Genomic DNA, 25,439 nt, shown 5'->3' with positions numbered 1-25,439 from the left:
AGTAATTGTTATCAGGTAGTAATTGTTAATTTTGAAGTTTAACTTGATATAATGTCATTTTAACAGAACGTCAACGATTTTTGTAGACGTATCTGTTTTAAAAAACTAAAGTGTTCTCGAATAATTGAATTTTAATATTATTTTTTTATTTATTATTTTTAGTTTTTCTTTATCCTTTTTCTTTTTTTTTTGCTTCCGACGACGGAAAGAGATCAACTTTCCGAATCGTTGAGCATTTTTTTGTTCGTTATGCAAATTTGTATATCTGTAAACCTAAGAGCTCTTTCAGACGAGGACTCTGTATCCCAGACGCGCGTATCTCAGATACAGAAAAAGCATGTAGTTAAATTGTACCTTACTCATGGCATTCGGCGACGCATACAGTATTGCGAGGCCGAATTTTTGAATGTGGAATGTTCAGCCGCCCGGCGACGAAGGAGTATCCTGGATACAGAATTATCATAGTAGCTTATGGACCTGTTCAGATTTGCATACTTTTGCGATACAAAAAGTTCGATTCATAGGCGAACAGAATATTTATTGTAGATTTATTATAGTAAAATAATAATTCAGTAGTGAGAGTGAGTTCGAACAATAAATAAGAGAACCATGGATCGTGCCGCTTTCGATAATGAAAAATTTATAAGCTTTTTATTATTATACATATGCCACAGCAGAACGCACTCTTCAACATTCATTTTATAATACAATAATACGACTGCACCGCACTGAAATTTGTTTTAAACTAGAATATTATTTTGTACCTAAAAAAAGTATGCCAAAAGAGTATCTCGATAGTATTCGACTGTAATTCTTGATCCCGTATACAGAATCTCGCATACAGTATCCTCGTCTGAAAGAGCTCTAACGGAGCAGTGTTTACAAAAAATAACTATTTTATTTTGTAATTTTTCTTGCAGTGGCGAAATACCCATATAGGATTTTTTGGAGAGATGAATCCGCCACATAGGTATAGACATTTTTTAAAAATTATAAAATTAATACAAAAGAAAATATAAATTAAAACATAATTAATATTTGATTTTAAAAAAGTTGTAGAATTAAAAAAAATATCAAATGAAATTTAAATTATTTTTAATTACATAAAAATATGTCTGGTAAGGCATAAGTTAACTGACTATATTGTTACTCATAAATTTAAAATATTTACTAAAATAAATTCTGTGATATTTATTATATTATTTAAAAAAAACTGTATTTATAAATGTATAGATTTTCGTTAGGTAACATTGAAAACTATCAACGATGTTCTTTATTTTATCGAAAACATTTTATGTCGAAAACTGTCGACTACGTTTTAAGCAGCGCGCGCGCGAAGTGTTTATGATTTGTTTGGAAATAAGTCCTAAAACGTGCTCTATTCCGAACAGCGCCGGCCGGATTATTTAAATTTATGTGGAGGGTTTATTAGAACCACTCTAATACGCGAAGCAACATAAAGGCGAAACGCGGTAAGTAGACTTTTCTCTTTATTTCTTATTTGCGGACTTTAAGGTAAGTGTTTGCCATTATTTAGCTTTGCGTGAGTGTGAGTTTTGGGAGTGTTTGAGAGAATTATTCGTAACTTTAAGGTATTGTTATTTAAGTTTTTAATTACAGGTTAGATCAATAACGTTACTAAGATTTATTAGTAACTTTAGTAACATTTATATTTATATTTCAATCATATTTGAGTAAAGGTGTATCATGGTTTTGCAGGTTATGAATACACATTTTTTTTAATTTGTTAATAATCATACATCTTCCCGATTTTTATTTGGAAGTAAGCAGGAGTTTCTAATTATATTTAATTCTGTGTCATTATTAGCGTATTTTAGTGATTTATTATAGAGGGTTGTCCGAACTGTATTTTGGAAACTTCGGCAGCATATTCTGCAGATAAAAATAAGTAAAAAACTTTGTATAAATGTATGTTCTAAAATGCTTAGTTTCGGAGATACAGGATGTAGAAGGATGTAGAGATACAGGATGTAGAACTTTGTATAAATGTATGTTCCAAAGTGCTTAGTTTTGGAGATACAGGATGTAGAAGTTTCATTTTTATTTCGATTTTTTCCAAATCATTTCTGAAGTAACGTCAATATTTGGATGAAAATTGGTTTCTGGGAGTTTTTTGACTTGAGAAATTTGATTTTGATGTCAATATCACTCCTATTTGTAGGGGGCGCCACCTGCATGTTTTTAGCTGTTTTGAAGAGTAATAACTTGTCATCCGTACCTGTATAAAGCCACTGAGTGAAAAAATATTCATTTACGTGATTGCTTACTTAAAAAATGTCTCTTGGTAAAAATCGCCACGGGCAACCGTTCTCAAGATATTGAGAATGGAAAAAGCATCGTAAATGTTTAATTTACTCGGTAGTTTTATACGGGTACGGACGAAAAGTTATTACTCTTCAAACCAGTTAAAAATATGTATGTAGCGCCCTCTACATGTAGGACTCATATTGACATCAAAATAAAATTTCTCATGTCAAAAAACTCCCAGACACCAATTTTCATCCAAATATTGACGCTACTTCAAAAATTATTTGAAATAAATCGAAATAAAAGTGAAACTTCTACACCTTGAATTTATTTTTCCAAAGGATCCCTACAAAATATACAGGGAGTTTCAATATTCCATAGACATAGAATAACTACGTTTTTTAAATCAAAATAATTATTTTTTGAATCAAAATAAGTTAATTGCACATAATTTACCTTTATACAAAAGTGCTTCGTTTGTTTAAACCAAAATAAACCCAAACGTTAATCAATATAAAATTTATTTTATATTAATTAACGTTTGGGTTTATTTTTAATTGTTACAATCATTGTTACAAGAGCCAAAAAATGTAGTAGATACTAGAAGGACCATTTTGCAAAAAAATGGTCGTCGGTTGAGTTGGAAAATATGTATACTAAAATTTATGTAGTGGTGGGGGAGTTGGTTTTCACCTTTTCCATACTTTTTCTTGATTTTTGTGAAAGTCAAATGTTAAAGCACTTAGCAAAACATAGACACCCAAAATCACCTTAAAATCGGATAATGGTTCTTAAAATATCTGAAAAATGTGTTTATTTTTGATGTTAAATTTGATGTTATAATGTGATAAGTGTGATGCCCTCTAACGGACAAACGAAGCAATTCTGTATAGAGGTGAATTGTATCCAATGCACTTATTTTGGTTCCAAAAATACGTATTAGTTATGTCCGCCGAATATTGGGACACCCTCTATTGTAACAAATTTAGCTAGTTTTAAAGTAGCTTTAAACTATAGGCTCGCGAAAACCGCCAGATTCTATCTTTACTGATAAAAAGCGAGATAACTTCCATTTGCATCCAAAATGGGACACTGTACAAACAATAACATCTACTATAAATAAGAAGAATATTTAAATAAAAATATTTCTTGCCATATAACTGCTGTTTTGTAAAATTTTCAGCTGAAAAAAAAGCAGGATGAAAAACTGAAAATAACAAAAAGTTATGTTTGTTTGCCATTATGAGGAAAAAAATCACCCTCTCGTTACCGGTTTTTGGGAATTCCAGTCTGGTTAGCTTGTCTGATGAGGGGTACAGGCTCCGAAACCGAAAAAGAAATATTTTTATTTAAATATTATATATTGATACTGCAAGAAGCCTTCACTTTTTATTTTATAATAAGAATTATGCATTTAACATTTTACTTATTTTAATATTTTTTTAATCTCTTTCGAATTGAGTATTGACCGAAGTGATTTTTTTATTTACTTTTCATCTGTACCCTTCCAATTTCCGCACTATTTGTATCCCAGTAAGCTTAACACATGAAATATCGCGCCCGTTCCGTTGACCTATCCTCTCCATTCACCGGCCGTCGATGAAATATCGCCGTTGTCCGACGTTTCTCGCCCCTTATTGGACGTATCGCCGTTTATCAAAACCCGTCCGTACGTCCGCCGCCCGTGATATATGAATAAAATATTTGATCGGTGCCCGATCGCAACTTTAAATAAAAGGAGGCGATTAGCGTGTCAGCAGCGCCGAGGCGACACGGTCGTTTATTATTTATTGGAAGTATAGCGTTAAATCAATACCTCGTGAAATACTTAAAGCCACATCTTAAACCGGTCCTGCACGTTGGAGGCATCATTAGGCATATGCTTCGACAATATTGCAATTCACAAGTGTGTCTCCTACACGATGTGGCAAATGTTCATCGGTTCAACGTTGGAAGGTGTTTGACACATCGTGTGGGACCGTCTTTAGCCTCATGACCGTCATTAATCAATTAATATGTTTATTTTTTAATATATTTATCTTTATACATGGTGGCGCCTCTCATACGACACGGAGGCTCCAAGGAGTACGGTAGTTTATATCGAAATAAAATTTTGGGAGCTTATGTAGGTTAATTGAAAGCATTTTATAAACATATCTAGAATTATACAGGGTGTCCCCAAAAAAAGTTACACATCAAAGTTGTGTTTTTGTAATGGATATATTAATTGATTTTTGGATTCTAGGAAAAAAAAATGAGTTTTATTAAAGAAGCATATGCCTAAATTTTAAGGATTTTGACACATTTCACATTTTGTGAAAATGAAGAGTAGATTTTAAATTTCAATAACAGCTACGTAAATTTTAATTCACTCTGTATAGCCTGATATTTAATTACAATAACGATTGTATAACATACAATCGTTATTGTAAAGGTTTATGTAATTGTGTTGGTTTAACACAACTTAAAATTTGATCCGAAAAGTTATACAGGGTGAGACAAAATTAATATGGAACATCGGTCGCTTTTAAAAGTAAGTTAGTCCTGTATTTTAAATGGAACACCTCGTATATTATTCCGACATTCAATGGAGAATTCATATATCTCCAAAATACTATTAAGGTTGCCTACCCTTCAGACAAAGATTTTCCTAGATATTTTCATTTTTATGATTTTGCATCATTAGATCTTTATTATTTGATAAAATCTAGGTGGCTGTGATATGTTTTTTATTAATTTAACAAAAATTAAAAGATAGAAGAGTACGGTAATAAAAATATACACAATATTGTGACAAAAATTAACTAGATGAAAACAAATGCTCAAAATGCTTCATTTCCTGTTCACTACATAAAATGATACTGAAGTTGGACTAATTAGACAGCTATGTTGAAGTAACGTCAGACATATCACAGCCACTCTAGATTTTATCAAATAATCATCTGACACTAAATCATATAAATGAAAATATTTAGGAAAATCTTTGTTTGAGAGGTAGGCAACCTTAATAGTATTTTGAAGACATGAACTCCCCATTGAATATCGAAATGATATTCTGGGTGTTCCATTTAAACTGAAGGAGTAACTTTCTTTTAAAGATGACCAATGTTCAACATTAATTTTGTCTCACCCTTCCAATTTAGGTAGCTTTTATTGAAATTTTAAAATAATTGTTCTTCATTTTTAGAAAATGTTAAATAAGTGAAAAACCTTACATTTCAGTCATATACTTCCCTAATAAAAATCACCTTTATTTTTCTTCTAGAATCCAAAAATCAATTAATATATAAGGTGTTCCATTACAAAAAACTCAACTTTGATGTGTAACTTTTTTTGGAGACACCCTGTAGTACTGTTTACTGTGTACTATTTTTAAAAAGTGCCCTGAATTAAGGTTAATTCATATGCTCACAAAATTTCATTTCAATACAAACTGTCGTTCTCCTGGAAACCAGACGTTCTCTTTGAGGCGCCACCCTGTATTTGGATTTTTAGAAATTGTGAGTGAATAATCATTAGAAGACTACTAAAGCTATAATTTAAAATTATTTTCAAAAGGCACAGAGTGTTCCAAATAAAGGAAAAATATCAAAGTTGTATTTTTTTAAATGGAACACCTTGTATATTATTACATTTTTAGTTTCTACGATTAAAATAAAGGTAAATTGGTAAATTTCATTAAGGTTTACCGCACTTTAATCTTACCGTTTCTGAAATATTTACGATTTTGTGAAAATGCCAGTAACAATTTTATTGTTTCATTTCTCTAGGCATTGTATTTAAGTTTTTAAAAGCAAATATTGTACTGAAGTTTCTCTATTTACTAAATTTTTTGTTGCATTAATAAAAATAATAATACCTTATACAGAGTCTCTACAAATTTATTTTAAATAATTACTAGCTTTAAACGGCAATAACTTCTTTAATTTAAGTGGAACACCCTGTATATTTGATGTGAATCAGATGTACAATTTAATTGTCATCAGATTGTATTATACCATTATTTACCTATCTCCTGATGTTTTCGTAGCAAATTTATTTTCTTATAATTTAAATCTCATTTGTCAATATACCAATGGAATTTTGATATATTTTAGATTATTTTTAAAGATGTAACAAATTTTCTAAGGGTACAGATACTAATATTGACGATATACTCGTAGTTCCATATTTCATTAAAAATTATACCTAATATTACTAGCTGATTTTTAATCTTTATATAAGATCTTTAATCCTTATATACTAATTAAATATACCACTATTATTTCCGTCCAAATATGAATTAATTACATACTAAAGAAACCTTCAGCTTAATCAATGCATGATTAATAATCACAATATCCTCACTGTACAACTTCACGTCTCTTCAAATCCATCTCTGTCACAATTGAATGTTTTCTAGTTCACACTTCATAACTGTCAGACAGTGGTACATATGCCGCAATTTAACAAAAAAATAAAATTTGAAAATTAATGACAATATCAGTGTCAACAAGGAATTTTTCCGAATTTATCATTGTCCACCACTTCCAAACAGAAGTTAGTTTTGTTTTTGTACCAAACCAAACATAGACACCTTAGACAACTCTTAAGAGTCCGGTGGTTCCATCATGTATCAAACGTATCGATCCTTGAAAAAGCTAACTGCGAGAGTATTGAAGTCATGGTCACAAAATCCCGCTTAAGATGGGCTGGTCACGTATGCAGAATGCAAGAAAACCGCATACCAAAATCTCTGCTTTACGGTGAGCTTGTAGACGGTAAGGACAGGAGACGGTAAGAGGAGGCCGGGTGGACAACTGAAAAGATACAAGGACATTTTCCACGAAAATTTAAAGGGAATTAACATGCAGAATGAGTGGGAAAAGCAGCTCACAATAGAACTCAATGGAGAAGGGTTGGAAACTCAGTTAACAGCGGCAACCAAAAAGTAAAGGGGCAACAAAGCAATGAGATTTTTGAATGTCCGGAGTGCGGTACGCAGATAACATCGGTACGCAGATAACATCACGTATCGGGCTTTTCAGTCACAGAAAAGCTCATGAAAGAAAACGCCTTGCGTGACCATCTTCTTTATGTGTGTCGAATACTTGTCAGCGAGTAACGGCTGTATGTATGTATGTATGTAAACAGAAGTTATATACGGATGTATTTACACTACAGAATTGTCAGATGGTCATTTTGTTACCGGAAAAACCGTGAACTCTTAATAAGTGAATTAATATAGGCATAATGCTACACTTGCAAGACTCCCAAACTCTGCGGCTTTAGTATTTGATTAGGTATTGATTAAATACAAATGGACGGGATAGGGACAGATTGCACGATAGGTGGGGTGTGGAACTGTCAGAAGTTTGTCATTATTTATTTATATATTTATTTGTTTGTTTTGGTCTCTGATTGATTTTTCGGACCGCAGAGACTGGACATTATTAATTACCCTGCGATTTGTTTGTGAAAAGGGTGGTGTGCTTTTTGAGTAGTTTAAAAAATATATATTATCGAATATTGTTTTTTATTAGTTTTGAAACTGGCGTTGATAAAAGTTCGTGGATTTTTTTTTAAAAGAGAACGTTTTGAAATAACTATAAATATTTTTGTGGAGTAAAGCCAGAAAATAGGTTAGAATTATAGAATGACATAAATACAAATAAGCACAAGTAGAAGAAGAAAAAGAAGATTATATAGGAGGTCAAATAACCGCGGCCTTATAGATCTATAGTTATAACTCATCATACAGTCTCTCAGGGCTTTGGCAAAATCCAGTATCTAAGACGGTTTTACAGTCATACCAAAGTTTGTGGCACAAATGGTATTCGCCTCGGCGCACTCAGTGGTGAGTTGTTCTGGTGTTTCCCCATTTTCCCCACAGAATTTCGATTCGCCATTGTTTCTTAGCTTGAATCTATCGAGGTTAGCTTGAATCTATTGAAGAGACGGTGTCCTGGTTAAAAACACCATGACAATCCGAAGATTGTGATTGTAAATAAAGGGAAATCTTTGATCTTTTCTGGTTGCAAGTCCTAAAAAAAATTTCGAGTGTCTTAGAGACTCTTGGAGGATTACCATTTCAGATTATGGATGGACGCTTCCAGTTTCTTGAGTTCCGCTGTAAGTCGGTTTTCACTTGGGAAGCAGAACGGTTCTGGTCTAGTTAGTTCTGGTCTTTTTCATTACCTTCTGTCCCTTGGTCGGCTGTCACCCAGAGTAGGAGAACTTTATTTTCTTTGCCTAATTTGTTCTGCTTAAAGTAAGCACTAATCGCTGCCCTAAAATTTTCCCGACTAAGTAATATAAAGTACAACATTATTATATTCTTTACTTCAAAAAACTCTCGAAATTGCGATTAAATATGATAGTTGCCTAGCAATGTTGATTCACTCTGTTTTAGTAATCCATTTACAACCTGTATATCATTGTGGAGTCCAAAGTTGGCTATTTACCACCGTATATGTGTGTATATATCACTTACAGTGGCGAACCTCGTTCTCACGCCGTAATTGCGCTTAATCTACTTTTCGATAAGAACAGACGGAGATGGATAAATCCCCGGGGATGCCGATTACAGCCTCGGCAACGGCGCCGCAAGATTAATGGCGGCCGAAGCGTCCCAACGCCTGTGGTATCGGCCGTCGTTGTTCTGATTCGACACGCGAAAAATATCTTCGTCCAATTGTTTAATCTGGATGCTTGCTGGTGGATGTATTGAACAATATTTTTTATCTTTAAAAAATAGACTCCTAATTTTTTTGGTTAGCATTCTGCTTTTTTCTGCAGATTCTTTAAGTTCTGGTGAGATACCATTGTTAGGATAGTCTTCATTATTAGCACTTTCTGAAATTTTGGCTCCCTCTCTCTTAGATAAATTTAAAGGACGAACAAGAAATTTAAAGTGAGGTTTGCACGTCAAAACAGAAAAAAAATTGTGCATATTTGAAGTGATACTTTTTACTAACAGGTATTAATTTGAAAGATTTGAAGTTCATAAATAAATTTTAAAAATATTTTTTACGCGTAAAAAATAGTTTTTTACGTGTAACAATTAGTTTTATACACGTAAAAAATAGGTTTATTCTTGTAAAATAAAAAATTAATAAACAATTAAAAATCAATATTTTTTATAAGCACGTTGACAGCCCACAAATACACGTCGCGTCACTATGTATTTCTAAGACGTAGGCTGTCCACTTTTCGTTTCGCCAGCTTGTGTCACGGCCTTGTATTTTTACTCCCAGCACGCGTAAAGAAGTTTCATTTAAAAAAAAATTAGTAACTTTTGGTATACTTTTAACAGTCTTCAAAATAAAATATTCTACCTAGTTTTTGATTAGTGGTTGTGGTCCTATCTAAAACAGCGTAGGAAGAAAAGTATTTTTACTGTCACGAGATTTTTGTTAACATCTCGACATTAATGACTCGACAACACTTTCCTACTCATTATGAAATATACTGTATGTCAGCTCAGGAGCTTGGAAAACCATCCAGAAAAATTCAACTCCTTAAGTTTCCTGTGATGTTCCAAAAATGTACAACTTTGAGAAACACCTCAATGTAGTGGCAATAAAATGAATTGTAAGAGAGAAACATTTGCTCAAAAGTTAAAACCAGACCATAACGTTGTATACTGATGCTGCAAAAAACAAAGCAAGAAGGGGGTTAGGAGTATTTGGGTCGAAAACTAAATACTCCGAACCAATGGGCTTCCAGCCCAGTATCCTTCAGACAGATAGGAACTACCGGAAACAAGAAATAGCCATCTTATCCGATGGTCAAGCAGCCTTACAAACTATCAACTCAGGAACCATCAATTCGAAGTTGGTCTAAGAATGTCTAAAGAAGCTGAACAAATTAGACAAAGAAAATAGTCCTCCTACTCTGGGCGCCAGCCCACCAAGGAATAGAAGGCAATGAAAAATCAAATGATCTAGCTAGAAAAGGAGCGAATACTCCACTAACTGGGCCAGAACCGTTCTGCTTCCCATGTTGAAACCAACTTAAAGGAGAACTCAAGAATCCTCCAGCGGTCTAAAACACTCGAAGAAATTTACGACAGAGAAAAATCTAAAATATTTCTTGACTTAGCAAAGAAAACTTCGGATTGCCACGGGCTTTTTAACAAGACACTGTCTCCTCAATGAACACCTCAGTAGATTGAAGCTAAGAAAAAAAGGCGAATTCAGGTTTTGTGGGGAAAATGAAAAACATCTTATCACTGAATGCGCCGAGATTACCGGCTTCTGTCAAAGTTCCGACTCCGCTACAATCTACATCTACATACTATTTTTTATTGGAACCCTATTTTGCTTATTAAGTAAAATGCGTGTGTAAATCCAACCAAATCTAACGTCTAACTAGGCAAATGTTATAAAGTTACCATAACACATCAAGAGCTTAAGAAACGTAAAGTGTGGTCAAAAAATCGCGCCTGTTTAAAATACCTGGATAACATACACTCTTTAATAAACCATTAAATCTAACAATACGAAATGAAAAAAGTATTTTAATTAAAGCGGGGAATAAAATCATCTCATCATTTTGGAGCCATCCATTTATAATTCGAAAATTAGCACTTTAAAAAGCAATTTCGTCCATCTGCAAGATCGAGACGACACGAGAAATACAATTAGCCAAATCCGCTTCCGACAAATCTTCGTCGTTTCGTCGCGCTCCTTCTAAGTCCCGATGATGATTTTCCCTAATTCGGTTTTATTCGGTATTTGTGCGTACATTTTCCTTTTCGTCCTTTTCTTATTTTTCCTCCTCGCTTTTTACGACCTCATTATCTTTTCGTCGCCGGTTTTACAAATGGGGCGAAGCAGAGAAAAGGACATTAATCCTACTTCGGGGGAACCGGCGTACAGTGGGACGGTTTAGTTTAAAATCAGATACATTGAGAACAGAATTATGTTTAGATTTCTACAATGTAACTTGTAGATCTACTGTGTTCCCCTTTCTTGAGTTATAACTCATCATACAGTCTCAGGGGTTTGGCGAAAGCTAGTATCTGAGATGGTTTTATAGAGGTTAGTTCTCCATTTCCGATATCAGCCGTATCAAAGTTTATGACACGAATGGTTGTCGTCTCGGCGCACTCAGTGTTGAGGTGTTCTGGTGTTTCCACATTTTCCCAACTTGATCTGCATTCGTCGTTGTTTTTTAGATTCAATCTACTGAGGTGTTCTTTGAGAAGAGATCTGTTTCCTGTTAAAAATTCCGTGACTTCCGAAGATTGTTTTACTTATAAGTCAAGGCAAATCTTTCATTTTTCTTTGTCTAAGTTCTGAAACATTTTTTCGAGAGTCCTACACCTTGGAGAATTTCTATTCCAGGTTACTGATGGAGTCCTTCCAGGTTCTTCAGCAGAAAGGTTCTGGTCCAGTTAATGGAATGCTCGCTCTTTTTCTACCTACATCGCATCGTTCAGCTTCTCTAGCCATTCTTTGACCAACTTCGAATACAATTTAACACAGGGATATGGTCAGTTCTGCGCGAACCTCAAGGAGGAGGGGGTGGATGACGTAAAACAGGCAAGAACATGTAAAATAGTCAAATAAACAAGAATAAACAGGTTTAGGCAACCGCTTTAATCAGAAAGTTCTGCGCTAACCTCAAGGAGGAGGGGGTGGATGACGTAAAACAGGTAAGAACATGTAAAGTAGGCACATTATAAGACATAAAGAATAAACAGGTTTAAACAACCGCTTTAATCAGAAAGCAACCGCTAAATGCTTAAAATATCATCCACTTTTTAAAATAAAATCCATCTGTTGTTTTCTTGATTAAACCTGTTTATTCTTGTTTATTAGCGTATTTTACATGTTCGTATCTGTTTTACGTCACCTTCCCCCTAGGCTGGCGCAGAATCAGCCATCTCCGTCTACTAATATAACGTGCAGTTATGATCTTAGGGAAAAAACATAATGAAGCAGTTCATCTATTCGCACTTTTGCAGCGCGTATATACTCGTCTTCTTTAAGACATACTGAAAATGTTATATTGCCATATTGCAATATCTTGCTGAAGAGCCAATTTTTTAAATCAATACTTCAAAAGGATTTGAGTCCTGATATTGACAGTGAATGGTTTTTAAATAGTAGCTATATTCTTAAAGAAGACTTAAACATAAATATGTTTTCTTGCCTCTAAAGGCAATAAAACTATATATTATGTTCAAGTCTTCTTTAAGAATGTAGCCACTATTATATTATTTATATTATAGAAATAATCTATATGTCCCCGAATTGTGTTTACAGGAGGAAAAACTAAGTGCAAATATTTTTAGGGATATAATATTTCGACCCTAGAAACACATCTATGAGTTTTTTTCTATGAATGAAATTATTAAAGATCTAAGTTGGTATGGTACATATTGATGTACCCTGATAATTAAACAGTGTAATAAATACTATAGCTTAAAGTCAAATAAGATTTCGTATTTTAAGTTTTGGCCACGAATTTTGAAAAACTCACCACTGTGCGGCCCCGCGTATTCGTAGAAATTAAAAGCACCCCGAAAATAAAAGCAATTATCGGGAGCAGGGCCGCAAGAAAAACATAATTTAAATGTAAATAGGATTAAGTCGGCAGGAGAATATGTTTTTTTATTCGGATTCGACATCGACTTCTGTAAAAACACCAGCTAGAATATTTGAAACATAAAAATTGTGCTTCAGGAAATGCTGAAAATTAATTTTGACTTTATCAACGTGGTGCATATATTTTATTTTCAGAATGATGATCATCATCGGTTGCCGGGTATCTCGAGTGTCACATTACATTTTAATATCTAACAAATCAATATTTTTCAATTACAGGCAACTACTCGGACTCTCCCTTCATTCAATATATGACACGTAAGTATCTATCTAAGTCTCGTATTTATCTAAGAAAAAATAACCTGTTAAGTGAAATAACCAAAACCTTTAAATAATGCTACATTGGCATTAAAAAATTTCCCAAAGTGTTTCCATATCAAATCTCTTGTTTGCTACTATAGGCCAGTCATTTAAGACATCCCACATCACAAACGGGACTGTATCTACGATTTTTTATATATTGTTAGAACCCATGAGACTAAGTTATGCCCGATTTTGCAACCCTCAAAACCCTGTGCTACTCCCGTGATACTCAAAAAAAATCAAAATTTTGGTACTTATTTCAGTTTTTTTGAAAAAACGATGTTAAAAAAGCAGTTTTCAAATTTGATTGTTCTATACTTTTATAAAGTCAACTAAATTTCCTACAATTTAAGCCCAACCTGAACCCTCTAGGCCAATTCGTTGTTCAAATACAGCCCAATCAAATATCGGCAATTTTTTTGAAAAACTAAAAATTTATTAGTACGGTCACATTCCAAAGCACGTATCGGCTAAACTAATGGCTCTAGAGAAAAGTCATACGAAATAGAGTTGTAGAGAATTTATTTAGCTTTAATTTGATGTAAGAATGAGGCCGCTAGGCGTCGTATTTTGCTCAAAAACCAACAACAAACAACATTAATATAAATACAAAAATAAACAACATTAATATAATACGTATAAACTATAAAATATAATACAAAAGCTTTACTTTACTTGGCCCTCTTAGAAGGACCGGGCCCCATCCATTTCGGATCAGTCGGAGAGGGGGGAGGAAGAGGAGGAAGGACATTCTCTGACGATGGAAGTGGGTCCTCATATGTTAAATCGTCCAATTCCTTGTCCTACTCATCCAACTACAAAAGCCATCACGTCGACAAAAAAAATTGGATTCTCGGGTTAATTGAATTTAATAACAGAAGTTATAACAGCATTAACAGCATTATATGTCAAATTTTTCAAGCATATCCTTCAAATCCTTCAATTTAATAGCTGTCTTACTAACAGTAGCTTCACTTGAAATATGCGCAGATAGTTCACATACTGTTTTTTAAATAACTGTTAACTGAAATCGTGATTTTTTAGTCAGTGATTTTTAACAGTGAGGTGATCATTCATACTGTTCCATGGCTATAGCTAAAGCAGGATATCGTGACAACTGATACTGTGATTTTTAATATCTGTGATTTAAAAACTAACGCAAACCAAAAACTATGATCACGACTTTTTATCTGTTCCATGGCTTTAGCATCTATACAATGCAGGCTATCTTGACAACCAATAACCGTTTTGTACGATTTTTCGTAACAGTTACATTACGTGCTTTTTTAATTGCAGTTATCCAATCACAGTTTCTGATATGTCGCTCATCACTAGTTGGCCTACATTTTTCATCCCCTAAAAACTACACCGTATACAGGGTTATTCACCACATACGACACGGAGTATTGTAGCTAAAAGATTAGATTTTTACAAATTTTAAGTTATGGTTTCGTTCAATGACTATTAGAGCTACAATTTAAAAATAATTTTCCAAGATACAGAGTGTCGCAAATAAGTAAAAAATATTATAATTGTATTTTTTTTAAATGGAACACTCTGTATATTATTGCATTTTTAGATTCTACGATTGAAATGAAGGTAAATTTGATTAAACACTTAAACCTTACCGTTTTTTAAATATTTTCAATTTTGTGAAAGTGCAGTAAAAAAATTAAGGCTTCATTTCTCTTCATTTCTTTTTATTACTAAATATTTACTGCAGATTATTTATTTATCAGATATTGTGTTTCAATAATAAAAAATATACTACCTTATACGGAGTGTCCAAAAATTTATATTAAATAATTACTAGCTTTAAACGGCAGTAACTTGTTTAATTTAAATAGAACACCCTGTATATTTTACGTGAATCAGATGCACAATTTAATTGTCTATCAAATTGTATTATACCATTTTTACCTACCTCTTTAAGTTTTCGTAGTTTTTTTTTCGTTCTTTAATCCATTTTCTCATAATTTAGACCTCATTTATCACTATACCCATGGAATATTGACATTTTAGATTTTTTTAAAGCAACATATAATATGTACAAAATGTACAGGTGGTAAAAGTAATAATATTGCAAGCCCATTTTTTAGAAAAAGAAAACTATTTAAATCTTTGTAAAAGAGTGTACCAATTAAATATACCACCAGTATTTCCGCCCAAAAAGTAGTTAATTACATATTTAATTGTTTTCATTATTCTAAATAAATGCAGATTTTACTTAGAAATCAATATAATAATAAGTTATTAGAATGAACGTCTTTGTTGTTATAAATAAGCATTCGTCAAAAAATGAAATAGAATTTATGTTACTTTTTACCACACTGTCTAATACACATACAAAATTCAGTTTTTTAGTATTTGGAGCAATTATTATTAATCAACGTAAACAGTCAATTAATGTAGTTTGAACACTGAGATCATATTAATTAATTGGATCATATTAATAAATAAACAAAAAATATTTAAACAGTTTTTTTTATTTTTAATAAAATAAGGGAACTATATCGACAATATTTAGTATCTGAATTCTTTAAAAATTTGTTACATTTAAAAATAATCCAAAATGTCAATATTCCATGGGTATAGTGATAATTGACGTCTAAATTATAAGAAAATGCATTTTCTACGAAAACTTGAAGAGGTAGGTAAAAATGATATAATACAATTTGATAGACAATTAAATTATGCATCTGATTCTCGTAAAATATACAGAGCGTTCCATTTAAATTAAAGAAATTATTGCCGTTTAAAGTAGTAATTATTTAATATACATTTTTGGACACTTTATATAAGGTAGTACAATTTTTATTATTGCAACACAATATCTGATCAATAAATAATGTTCAGTAAATATTTAGTATTAAAAACTTTGATACCCTTGTAGAAATGGAGCGATAAAACTACAATTTGAAGAAATTGAAAATATTTCAAAAACGGTAAGGTTTAAGTGTGATAAACCTTAATCAAATTTACCTTTATTTCAATCATAAAATCTAAAAATAGAATAATATACAGGGTGTTCCACTTAAAAAAATTCAACTTTGATACTTTTTGTTTATTTGGGACACTTTGTATCTTGTAAAAATATTTTTAAATTGTAGTTCTAACAGTCCTTCAATGAACCCAAAACTTACAATTTGTAAAAATCTAATCGTTTAGCTACAATACTCCGTGTCGTATGTGGTGAACAACCCTGTATATATATATATATATATATATATATATATATATATATATATATATATATATATATATATATATATATATATATATATATATATATACTTGTACTTTAAAAACAAACATAAAATCTTGCAGAAAACAACAGGGCGCACATACGTTCCCTTCTCTTTTTTTCCTCATTTTTTACATCGAAAAACTCTTCCCGCAACTTTATACTATCTGCTTCGAGCTTAGGTTAAAAGAGTTTTCTTGTAAAGTTCCTTAGTAAAAACTTCCGCCCTGTTACCTAGGGGCTAATATGTCCTATCTCGCAAGTCGAAAAATGAAAAAGTTCTTCCGTGTGCGCCTAGAGCAAACAGAATTTGTTCGTATACGAGTGTATTTTTTTCTTTTAAAACCAGGTTTCGATCGTAGAAAATGGCTGGCTTTAAATGGCTTAGTTGTGTACGTTGGGGTTATTAATTTTTTGTAGTTTACAAAACTAGGTTAAAAGAAATATACAGGAAAAGTACGGTCATATTAAGAAGCCCTTTTTTGATGCGTTTTTTGCGTAAAAATGCATTATAAGCAACTCGTTAAAACTGTTCTTTTTCAACCAATGTAATTTATTAAAAAGCTGTATAATTTAAGCTACTAAAAAAATCGAACTAAACGTTAATGAAACTGTAAAAGTGAATGAATCTGATCTGATCTAACAGCCTCTACACTATCCCCGAAATGTTTTACGAAATATTTCTGGAAATATTTCGTTAAACATTTCTGGAAAAAGTTTCAAAAGTAAACTCAAATAATATAAGCTCGTGTTATAAAAATTAGTTCCCACGTTTCCTGAAATTGATCGAGACGCGCCGTGATTGGTTGTTTGTTTTAAAAATAAAAAACAAACAACCAATCACAGCGTGCGTCTTGATCAATTTCAGGAAACGTGGGAACTAATTTTTATAACACGGGCTTATTTTTATCGTACTATTTTGTGAAATAGCACGAAGCAATCAAGGTCAAGCGTTGTGGTGGCTTCAGAAAAATAAGTAAACATGGAGTATAAATAAATATCATTAATTTGTAATGGAGTGTAATGTAATACCACTATATTAAACTGATATGAAAAATCAAAAATAGTGCATTTAGAAAACAGTTAGCGATGGTAGATTAAATTGGCTATTCCTCTAAAGTTACACAAGAGTATTTAGTTTTAATCATTGTCTAATATTATTTATTCCAATATGGTAAAAAATATATTTCCAAAACTTAAAATCGTAAAACTGCAGGGCAATACGCAGTGACTAACTGTTCTGGCGGTCCGTCTTTTATAGGTTTTAATCCACTGTGTTAAACTATTTAAAAAAAAACCGTCTAATTATTTCTTATTTTTAAATGGATTTATATCAGACCATGTTATGATTATATGTAAAAGTATCTTTTATTGACTTCGGGTCAATCAATAATTTTTCCAATCAGTTCGATATATTGATGGTGTTGCCAGTATTACTAATCAAACAATACTACTATTATATTAATCAATTAAGGCCGCATAAAAAACATAACATATACAATTTTATAAAAATAAATAAATATCTACTATACATATTATAAACGCGTGTTCAAATATTAATTTTGTGGAATATATATCAACACAAAACGAGATGTAAATAACAAAATATCATCGTAACAACAGCTATTTTAGAAACATCTAGGTTTACTTATTTCACTGAGATTTATGAAAAAAAGTCTTTTGCCTCGGGTACGGATACCGCCACGTTTTGGAAATAGTTCAAAACGAAACAAAATTGAACGAGGCAACAGGAAACGCCAAAAAAAAAGTCCCCCTACGTCTTCCTCACGAGTAGTTTTCAGGCGCTTTTAAGAATCCAAAGTAGGTCGCATGCCGAGGATCGAGGCAAACCGAAGTGGGCCAAGACAACTGGAAATAAACTGAAATGCATCAAAGTTGGGCGACGAAATGCGACCTTGACCTGCTTCGAAGAGTTCTCCACATAGTGTAGATCTGTTTAAAACTTCATTGGAAAATAAGATTTTAATTAAATGCTCCAATCTTCATGATCTGTATTAAACATATGCATTGCGAAATTCATTCTATTGATTGAACTAAGCATTCTATTGATTGAGCACTGAGGTTAAAATATGTATAGTATTCCATTTAAAAATATACAACTTTGATTTGAAAATATGTTTGAATGTGGATAAAAGTATTTTCAGAATGTGCGTTACCTTCGCTCCCATATTATGTAAAAAAATGAAATAAAATTGACAAACCAAAAACCGAATATAGAGCTTTTTCGGTAGCCTGAATCACCCTATATTACATAATATTTTCGACCTTCTTTCATCTTATCTATCATATTTTTAATTTAAATTTTCCACTTCATAAAAATATCTTTGGCTTCTGCATCGGCTTCGGCCAATAAAATCACATTTTGTCAGTCTTTGGATTAATAAAAATAAGTTTTGGCTTTCCCGGACGCATAACTGTCGCTAAACAGTTTCGCAATCCAATAGATAAGGCTAATTGGGGTAACCTCGCTGACTCGTATTTCTGTAATCTAACTCTAACTCTAATTTTTGTAATCCGAATGATGAGGATTGAATTGGGACACCCTGTATATTTGGCACTGCCCATTTGATTCAAAAAGCTTTAGAAAAGAAACACAACATGCGTAAGTGTTTTTAGACCTTTCTATTTTTAGTTTAACGTTTATAGTTCAGTGATTTAATGGAATAAAACACAAAAAAGGATTTATTTACACAATGGAAAAAATCTGGAAACAATTACTCTAAATTAATTATACCCGGCAAATCACTTACTAGAAAACTCCACGTCTAATTTACTTTTAATTAATGTATGGGTGTAGCAATACAATAACTAAAACAATTCCAGAAGGGTTATGATAATAACCTACCCACCAACAGGCTGGAACTTGGACAGTGACGGCGCATGCTTCCATACTTTGGGGTGTACAAAATTAGAAAAACTACGTCCAAAAATGAATCTTTTTTTGACTATCAAATCGTGAATCTAAGATTGCAAATTATATAGAATCTTATTTTATTTAAAAAAAACAGTGTGTGCACTATGTGCGCATATTGGAAGTGAAATTTCCTACTAGCAGATAGCTATTAAATTGAGGGATTTGAAGGACATGTTTGGAAAAGTAACATATAATGGTTGATTCTCACTATACCTTCCGTTTCCATTCCATATCCGTTCCGTATTTTTTATTGTATGGACCTACCCAACAAACGTTTGAAGTTAAAATTACGTTAAATTAACCACCTGGACTATTATTGACCAACTGGAAATTGGTCGAAATTTCCAAGAATTGACGTTAAAATTCCCAAAGTGGAGAATAAAACTAAAGTAATTTGGAAGTTAAAAATAGGTTAACAGGTTATAATGTCTTGTATGAAATATGGGCTATGAAGTCAAAAATAACCGACCTGAGGTCATAACATGGTAAAATAGAGGTAAATTTTACTAAAAATAGTCCTAATTTATACTACCTACATTTTAACATGGGAAAGAAAGAGAAAGAATAAGGTAAAGTATTTTTCTTTTTAATATGTGTATGTAAATGAATTTCCCAATAATGAACCAGGAAGACAAACAAGTGTAGTAATAACTGGCATGGCTGTTTGAACATTAATCCAATATTGATGAAATATGAAATACCTACATAAATGTAAATAAGTTATTGGTAAGAAGTGGATTACTGGATTCCCAAGATAATTATGTCTGCGGAGAAAACTTTTCTGTGAGATGTAAATATGATAGGCCCTAAAAAATTATGCGCCATTAAAATTTTATGTATTTTCAACAATTAATTTTAGAATAAATCGTTACTTTCAAGGTTCTAACCTAACTTTTTTTCAGCTAACTTCCTTGGTACACTTTTAAAGTTCTTAATTAGTTAATTTAACTTATGGTAGGTAGTATTATTCATAAACGTCTGTTTATTTTTCTCAGTGGTTTAGAACAATATCACAAAAAAATATTTTTTGAAAACAAATTGGATAAGAAAATGGCCGCTAATGGTGTTTTTAACTATTCGTCTATGAAGTTAGGTTTTTCATAATTTTAAAACCTTAAAGTCCGCTTTCTTTTTATGAGGTTAAGATTTCTTTAAATTAATAACCTCAAAGGTCAAGATTTCTTGCTTAAGGTATTTTTCCTTCGAGGTGCAAGTTAAAAAATGGGCTATATTAGGTCGAAGCTCATTTCTCGAAGGCCTGACTTTTGAAGTATTGCCGGTAAAACAGAATTTTTTTATTTTCTTTAAGTGACAGTTGACAATGATATTTTATGCTAAGTTCGGTAATTACATCTTCGAGCGATCCGATTAACTTTTCACAGTAATCATGTGTCCTAAAATGAGGATATTTATTGAGAGTCATGTGACATGTCAAATTTTTATCCTTCTGCTAGCCGATGCAATTACCGAACTGGCCTAAACTAGAACACTAACTAGAAAACCAAATTAGTTTTCTTTACTTATTATTAGTAAACGTTTTGTGTTTTGGGATTGTGAGTGTTATTATAGAGGACTTTGGACTTTTTTTTATTGCACATAATGGACACGTTTAAGATTGTGTCGGTAATAAAAAAGAAACGCATTGAATATTCTTTCGTTACCCACCAGTGGGAACAAGGTAATGTACTATAACGTAGTAATCCCTCGAAAACTATTTTAAACGGAAATCACCCCGAGGAAATTAAAAAAGGTAATTTTTAACCTGCCGTATGTCTGACTTTCTTCCAAGTCAAAAAACTAAGTTACTTTTACCTTTGAAGCATAACAGTGACTTATGAGGTCGAAATAAATTAAATTTTCAACCTAATTTGAACTCCTCCAAATAAGGTCCCATTTAAAGTTATTAACAACTAAATTTTAACCTAACTTGAAACCAAGAAATGCCTTCGACCCCCGAGACAAATTTGAAGTTATAATAAAGTAACATTTGACCTACTTTAAGTCCTTGTAGTCTTAATGCCCTCAATAGGTTATCAATAACTAGATTTTAACAATGCCAGCTAACTCCAACGTTGCTACTTTTCAAAGGCATAATTTTAGGTTATTATTAACTAGCTTACGACCTCATTTTTAGGTTTCTCGCATTTTATTCCCTACAAGAAATTTATTAAGTTAAATATAAGTAAAATTCAACCAAATAGTGGTTAATTTTCCGTGGTCATAGATATTTTCTCCTTTCTATGCTACTTGGGTATACGTAAGCTTCTGTTCCGGATCAATTCCATACTTTTTATTGTACAATTTATATCATTACGAAAATTTTATTTTAAAATTTTGTATCTTTTGTTAATAGATTTAATTAAGAGGTGAAAGAATAAATAAATATCAGCAAAATGTTAACAGAGCTAGTTAGGTAAAAGGGTATAAATATAAGAACTTGACAACGCTGTTTCCGATACGCTTCAGTCCATCCGCTAAAAAAAGGTATGGAAGTAAAGGATATGGAGCGGAAGGGAAACGGTACGGATAGTGTACATTGTCCTATTCATTTACATGATATAATATTTTATGTAAACGGAAGGGAAATGGAAGGGAGCTGATACGGAAGGTATAGTGAGTATCAACCTTAATGCTGTTTTAAATAAATATTATTTTTAATTTATTTCTGTAATCTGTACCCTGTAATCCTGTTTCCTCAACAGCCTGCAAATTTTGTGGAATACCATCCAAAATATAGGCAAATGCCCAATTATGTTAACGCCCCCTTAAATTCTTTTTAAGAAGAGAAGAAATTTTGAACCTCACCAACAATTCGTATTGTCTGTTCTTGTTTACATGTTTTATTCATTAATTATAGTGATTTACAGTAATTTTGCTAAATTATACGAATGTTCTGGTCGATTGTTGGTTTGAAATAAATATGACAATGTCCTTCAATGAAAATGCGAGTTGCTTAACTCTATTAATCTGAGCTAGCAAATGAGATAGATGCTTTACCTAGACCGTTATTCAGAAGCTACAAACCTATCGATGAAAATATGCATGAAGATTTACTTCCTAGCACAACCAGAGGCTGTTGGTACACATGTACAGGGTGAGTCAACGATAGAGTAAAGTCCATTATCTCATTTGTTTCTAGGTTTAAAAAAAATATTAAATATAAAAGTTATAGAGATGGTTAAGATACATATTTTAAAATTATTATACAGTATAGAGGGTGCTTCAAAAAAGTGTGGCGAATATAACATATGTTTTTTTAAATGCAACACCCTATTTTTTATTTTATTTTTAGATTCTACGTAAAATTGCTTAACTTTTTTTTATATATAATGTTATATACCTAAAATTAATAGTTTTTGTTATATTTAAATTTGTTTAAACAAATGTTAGATTGCAGTGGGATAAGAAATTGTCAATGATGGCATTGATTCTGAAATTGGACAACTAAAATTTGGTAGGAGAATTTTATAGAGATATAGAAAAAGACATTTTAGTTAGAAGTTACAGGGTGTTCAAAATATATTTAGGAATTTCAATTACTTAAAATTAAGGAATTTCAATTTTTTTAAATGGTACACCCTATATATTATCATTTTTTCTGATAGATTTTACCAAACTATTCAACTTTTATTAAGAATGTCATATACCTATTTTTATTAGTTTGCGATTTATTCCAATTTTTTCTATTTTTACCCATATTTTTAATACAATTGCACTATAACATCATAATTACCATGACAAAAAGTAATAATTATCACAATTTCATGTCTGTTAAGCAAGTTAAGAACAAAACTTGAATTTTAGTTTAATTTGTTGTAATAAGTATAAATGGTAGAGATAATAGTTACAGATTTTCTTGAAATTAATTAGTCAGTGTGATTGATATACACGGACAAGCTTAGAAAACCACATTTTTTGGTTCAGTACTATATATTATATAGTACTTTGCTAACTACTATAAGGATAGATGTATATTATCTAGAAAACATCTTCAGTGTGTAATGGGACGGTTTCGCGGCAGTAGTAATATTGGCTTTACCAAATGAATTATAAACCAGAATTACTACGATAAAAAACTTTACTGTATGTCGAAGAAAATTCATATATCAGTAGTCTTCAGCAATTAGGTAATCTGATATTACTCTAATCTGTGGCTAGTCGCCCCGACGAAAAATCCCAAGTGTCATCTTTCATAATATAGAAATACACCAAGAAATTCACTACTGCGATTTAGTTTATTTGAGTAAAGTTGATTAATTTTAACTAATACCAGCAATTGTAACTAATTATGAAGCTACTTGTTAAAGGTAAGTAATAAATAGTTTTGTTTTGTCATGGCAACTATGATTTTATAGGGTAATTGTATTAAAAATATGGGTAAAAATAGAAAAAATTGGAATAAATCGCAAACTATTAAAAATAGGGATATGACCTGCTTAATAAAAGTTGAAGAGTTTTGTCAAATCTATCAGAAAAAATAATAATATATAGGGTGTCCCATTTAAAAAATTTGAGATTTTTTAAATATAAGTAGTTGAAATTCATAAATATATTTTGAACACCCTGTATCATTTAACTAAAATATCTTTACATATATCTTTTTTTTCATCTCTATAAAACTCTCCTACCAAATTTTGGTACTTCAACTTCAGAAACAATGGCACCACTGACAATTTTCTACCACACTGCAATTTAACATTTGTTTAAATAAATTGAAATATTACAAAAACTAGTAATTTTAGGTATTCAACATTATATATAAAAAATTTATGGAATTTTACGCAGAATCTAAAAATAAAATAAAAAATATGGTGTTGCATTTAAAAAAAACATGTCATAGCCGCCACACTTTTTTGAAGCACCTTGTATACTCTATAATAATTTTAAAATGTGTATCTTAACCATCCCTATAACTTTTATATTAAACATTTTTTTGTAAACCTTGAAACAAATGAGATAATGGACTTTACTCTATCGTTGACTCACCCTGTACAGTGTCAAATTTATTATAATGATTTCCTTAGTTTTAAATCAAATGTCTTTTGGTGTTTGCGATCGTGCGATCGTGCGATCCTTACTACTTTTCATCTCGCCAGCTCGTGTGCCACGACCTTGAATTTTTACACGCAGCACGCGTAAAGAAGTTTCACTTCAAAATAATTAAGGTGTATTCTGAAATTCTAGAAAATTTGTGTGTCTCGAAACATTCTACTTTTTTGTCTTTCTATTTTTATGACAATTTTTATTAAATTACTCCTCTATTAAAGGGAATGACTTTGCCAAAATTAGCATCGACTGGCATTTCGCAGCCGTCTTCGACGTTGTTTTTTTTTCGATCATATGGTAGAATTAATGAAAGAAGGATAAAATTTAAATTAGTGTTGTTTCTTAAGAGGTGACAATAACTTTTGGGGCTTACGTGCACATGAGCACTTATTGAGGTACCGCCACTGATGTTGGATAGAAAGAAATTACCCCCTCCTACCCCCACTTCTCGTTTATTTAATTGCGACTGAGAGAGGGGTGTAATTTATCTTACTTACGCGGCCGCTATGTAATTTTTCTAATAATTTCTTAGTTAATGTGGTTTTTATGGATTATTTACCTAAAGGAGAACGACCAATCACGCAGAGTGAACACTCACGCGACCATTTGCCTAGAGAAACGTTCTAATTTACGTTCGAAAGGCCTTTTTTTAATAAACTAATTATTTTTTCTAAGTATGTGTGCATATACAGTGAGGCTCATGGAGAATTTCTTGCCTGTTTAGAAATGTTTCATTATTTCAGACAGTGTTAATGTTGATATTACTCCTCCAAAATATTTTTCAAAATTGCTGGTCATGTTTCATAATTTTAGACAGTGTTAATTTTGATGAGGGGTACTCCTCCAAAATATTTTTTTTGATGAAAGAAGACTTCACTTCACCTCACTCCACTTCACTGTTAGGCGGTACCAAGTTAGCTGGGTTACCTAGCGATCACCTGAATTTCAACTTATTATGTATTAAAAGGGTAATAAAAAAATTCAAGCTAGGTATTCTCGGACCTTTTCTAATAGTGTATCGAAATTGTAGGATTTGTTATAGAAACAG

At 31.8% G+C, this 25,439-nt stretch overlaps 1 protein-coding gene across 5 annotated transcripts in view; it reads left to right on the top strand.

The window, feature by feature from the left end:
- The window catches only part of LOC115884406 (tyrosine-protein phosphatase Lar), a 693,925-nt gene that overhangs the window by 328,221 nt on the left and 340,265 nt on the right, over positions 1-25,439 (top strand). For 4 of the 5 annotated variants that reach the window (XM_030902968.1, XM_030902964.1, XM_030902967.1 and 1 more), the window contains exon 2: positions 13,083-13,121. The exons of the other annotated variant lie outside the window; for it this stretch is intronic. In XM_030902968.1, coding sequence (XP_030758828.1) covers positions 13,083-13,121 — 39 coding nt within the window. The remainder of the gene's footprint in view (positions 1-13,082; positions 13,122-25,439) is intronic. 5 annotated transcript variants of the gene reach the window in all.

The sequence above is a fragment of the Sitophilus oryzae genome, unplaced genomic scaffold, assembly GCF_002938485.1.
Source record: "Sitophilus oryzae breed Bouriz unplaced genomic scaffold, Soryzae_2.0 scaffold_246_pilon_pilon, whole genome shotgun sequence".
Lineage (NCBI taxonomy): Eukaryota > Metazoa > Arthropoda > Insecta > Coleoptera > Curculionidae > Sitophilus > Sitophilus oryzae.
Note: the sequence above shows the minus strand (reverse complement) of the source record. Positions and strands in the feature narration are given on the sequence as shown.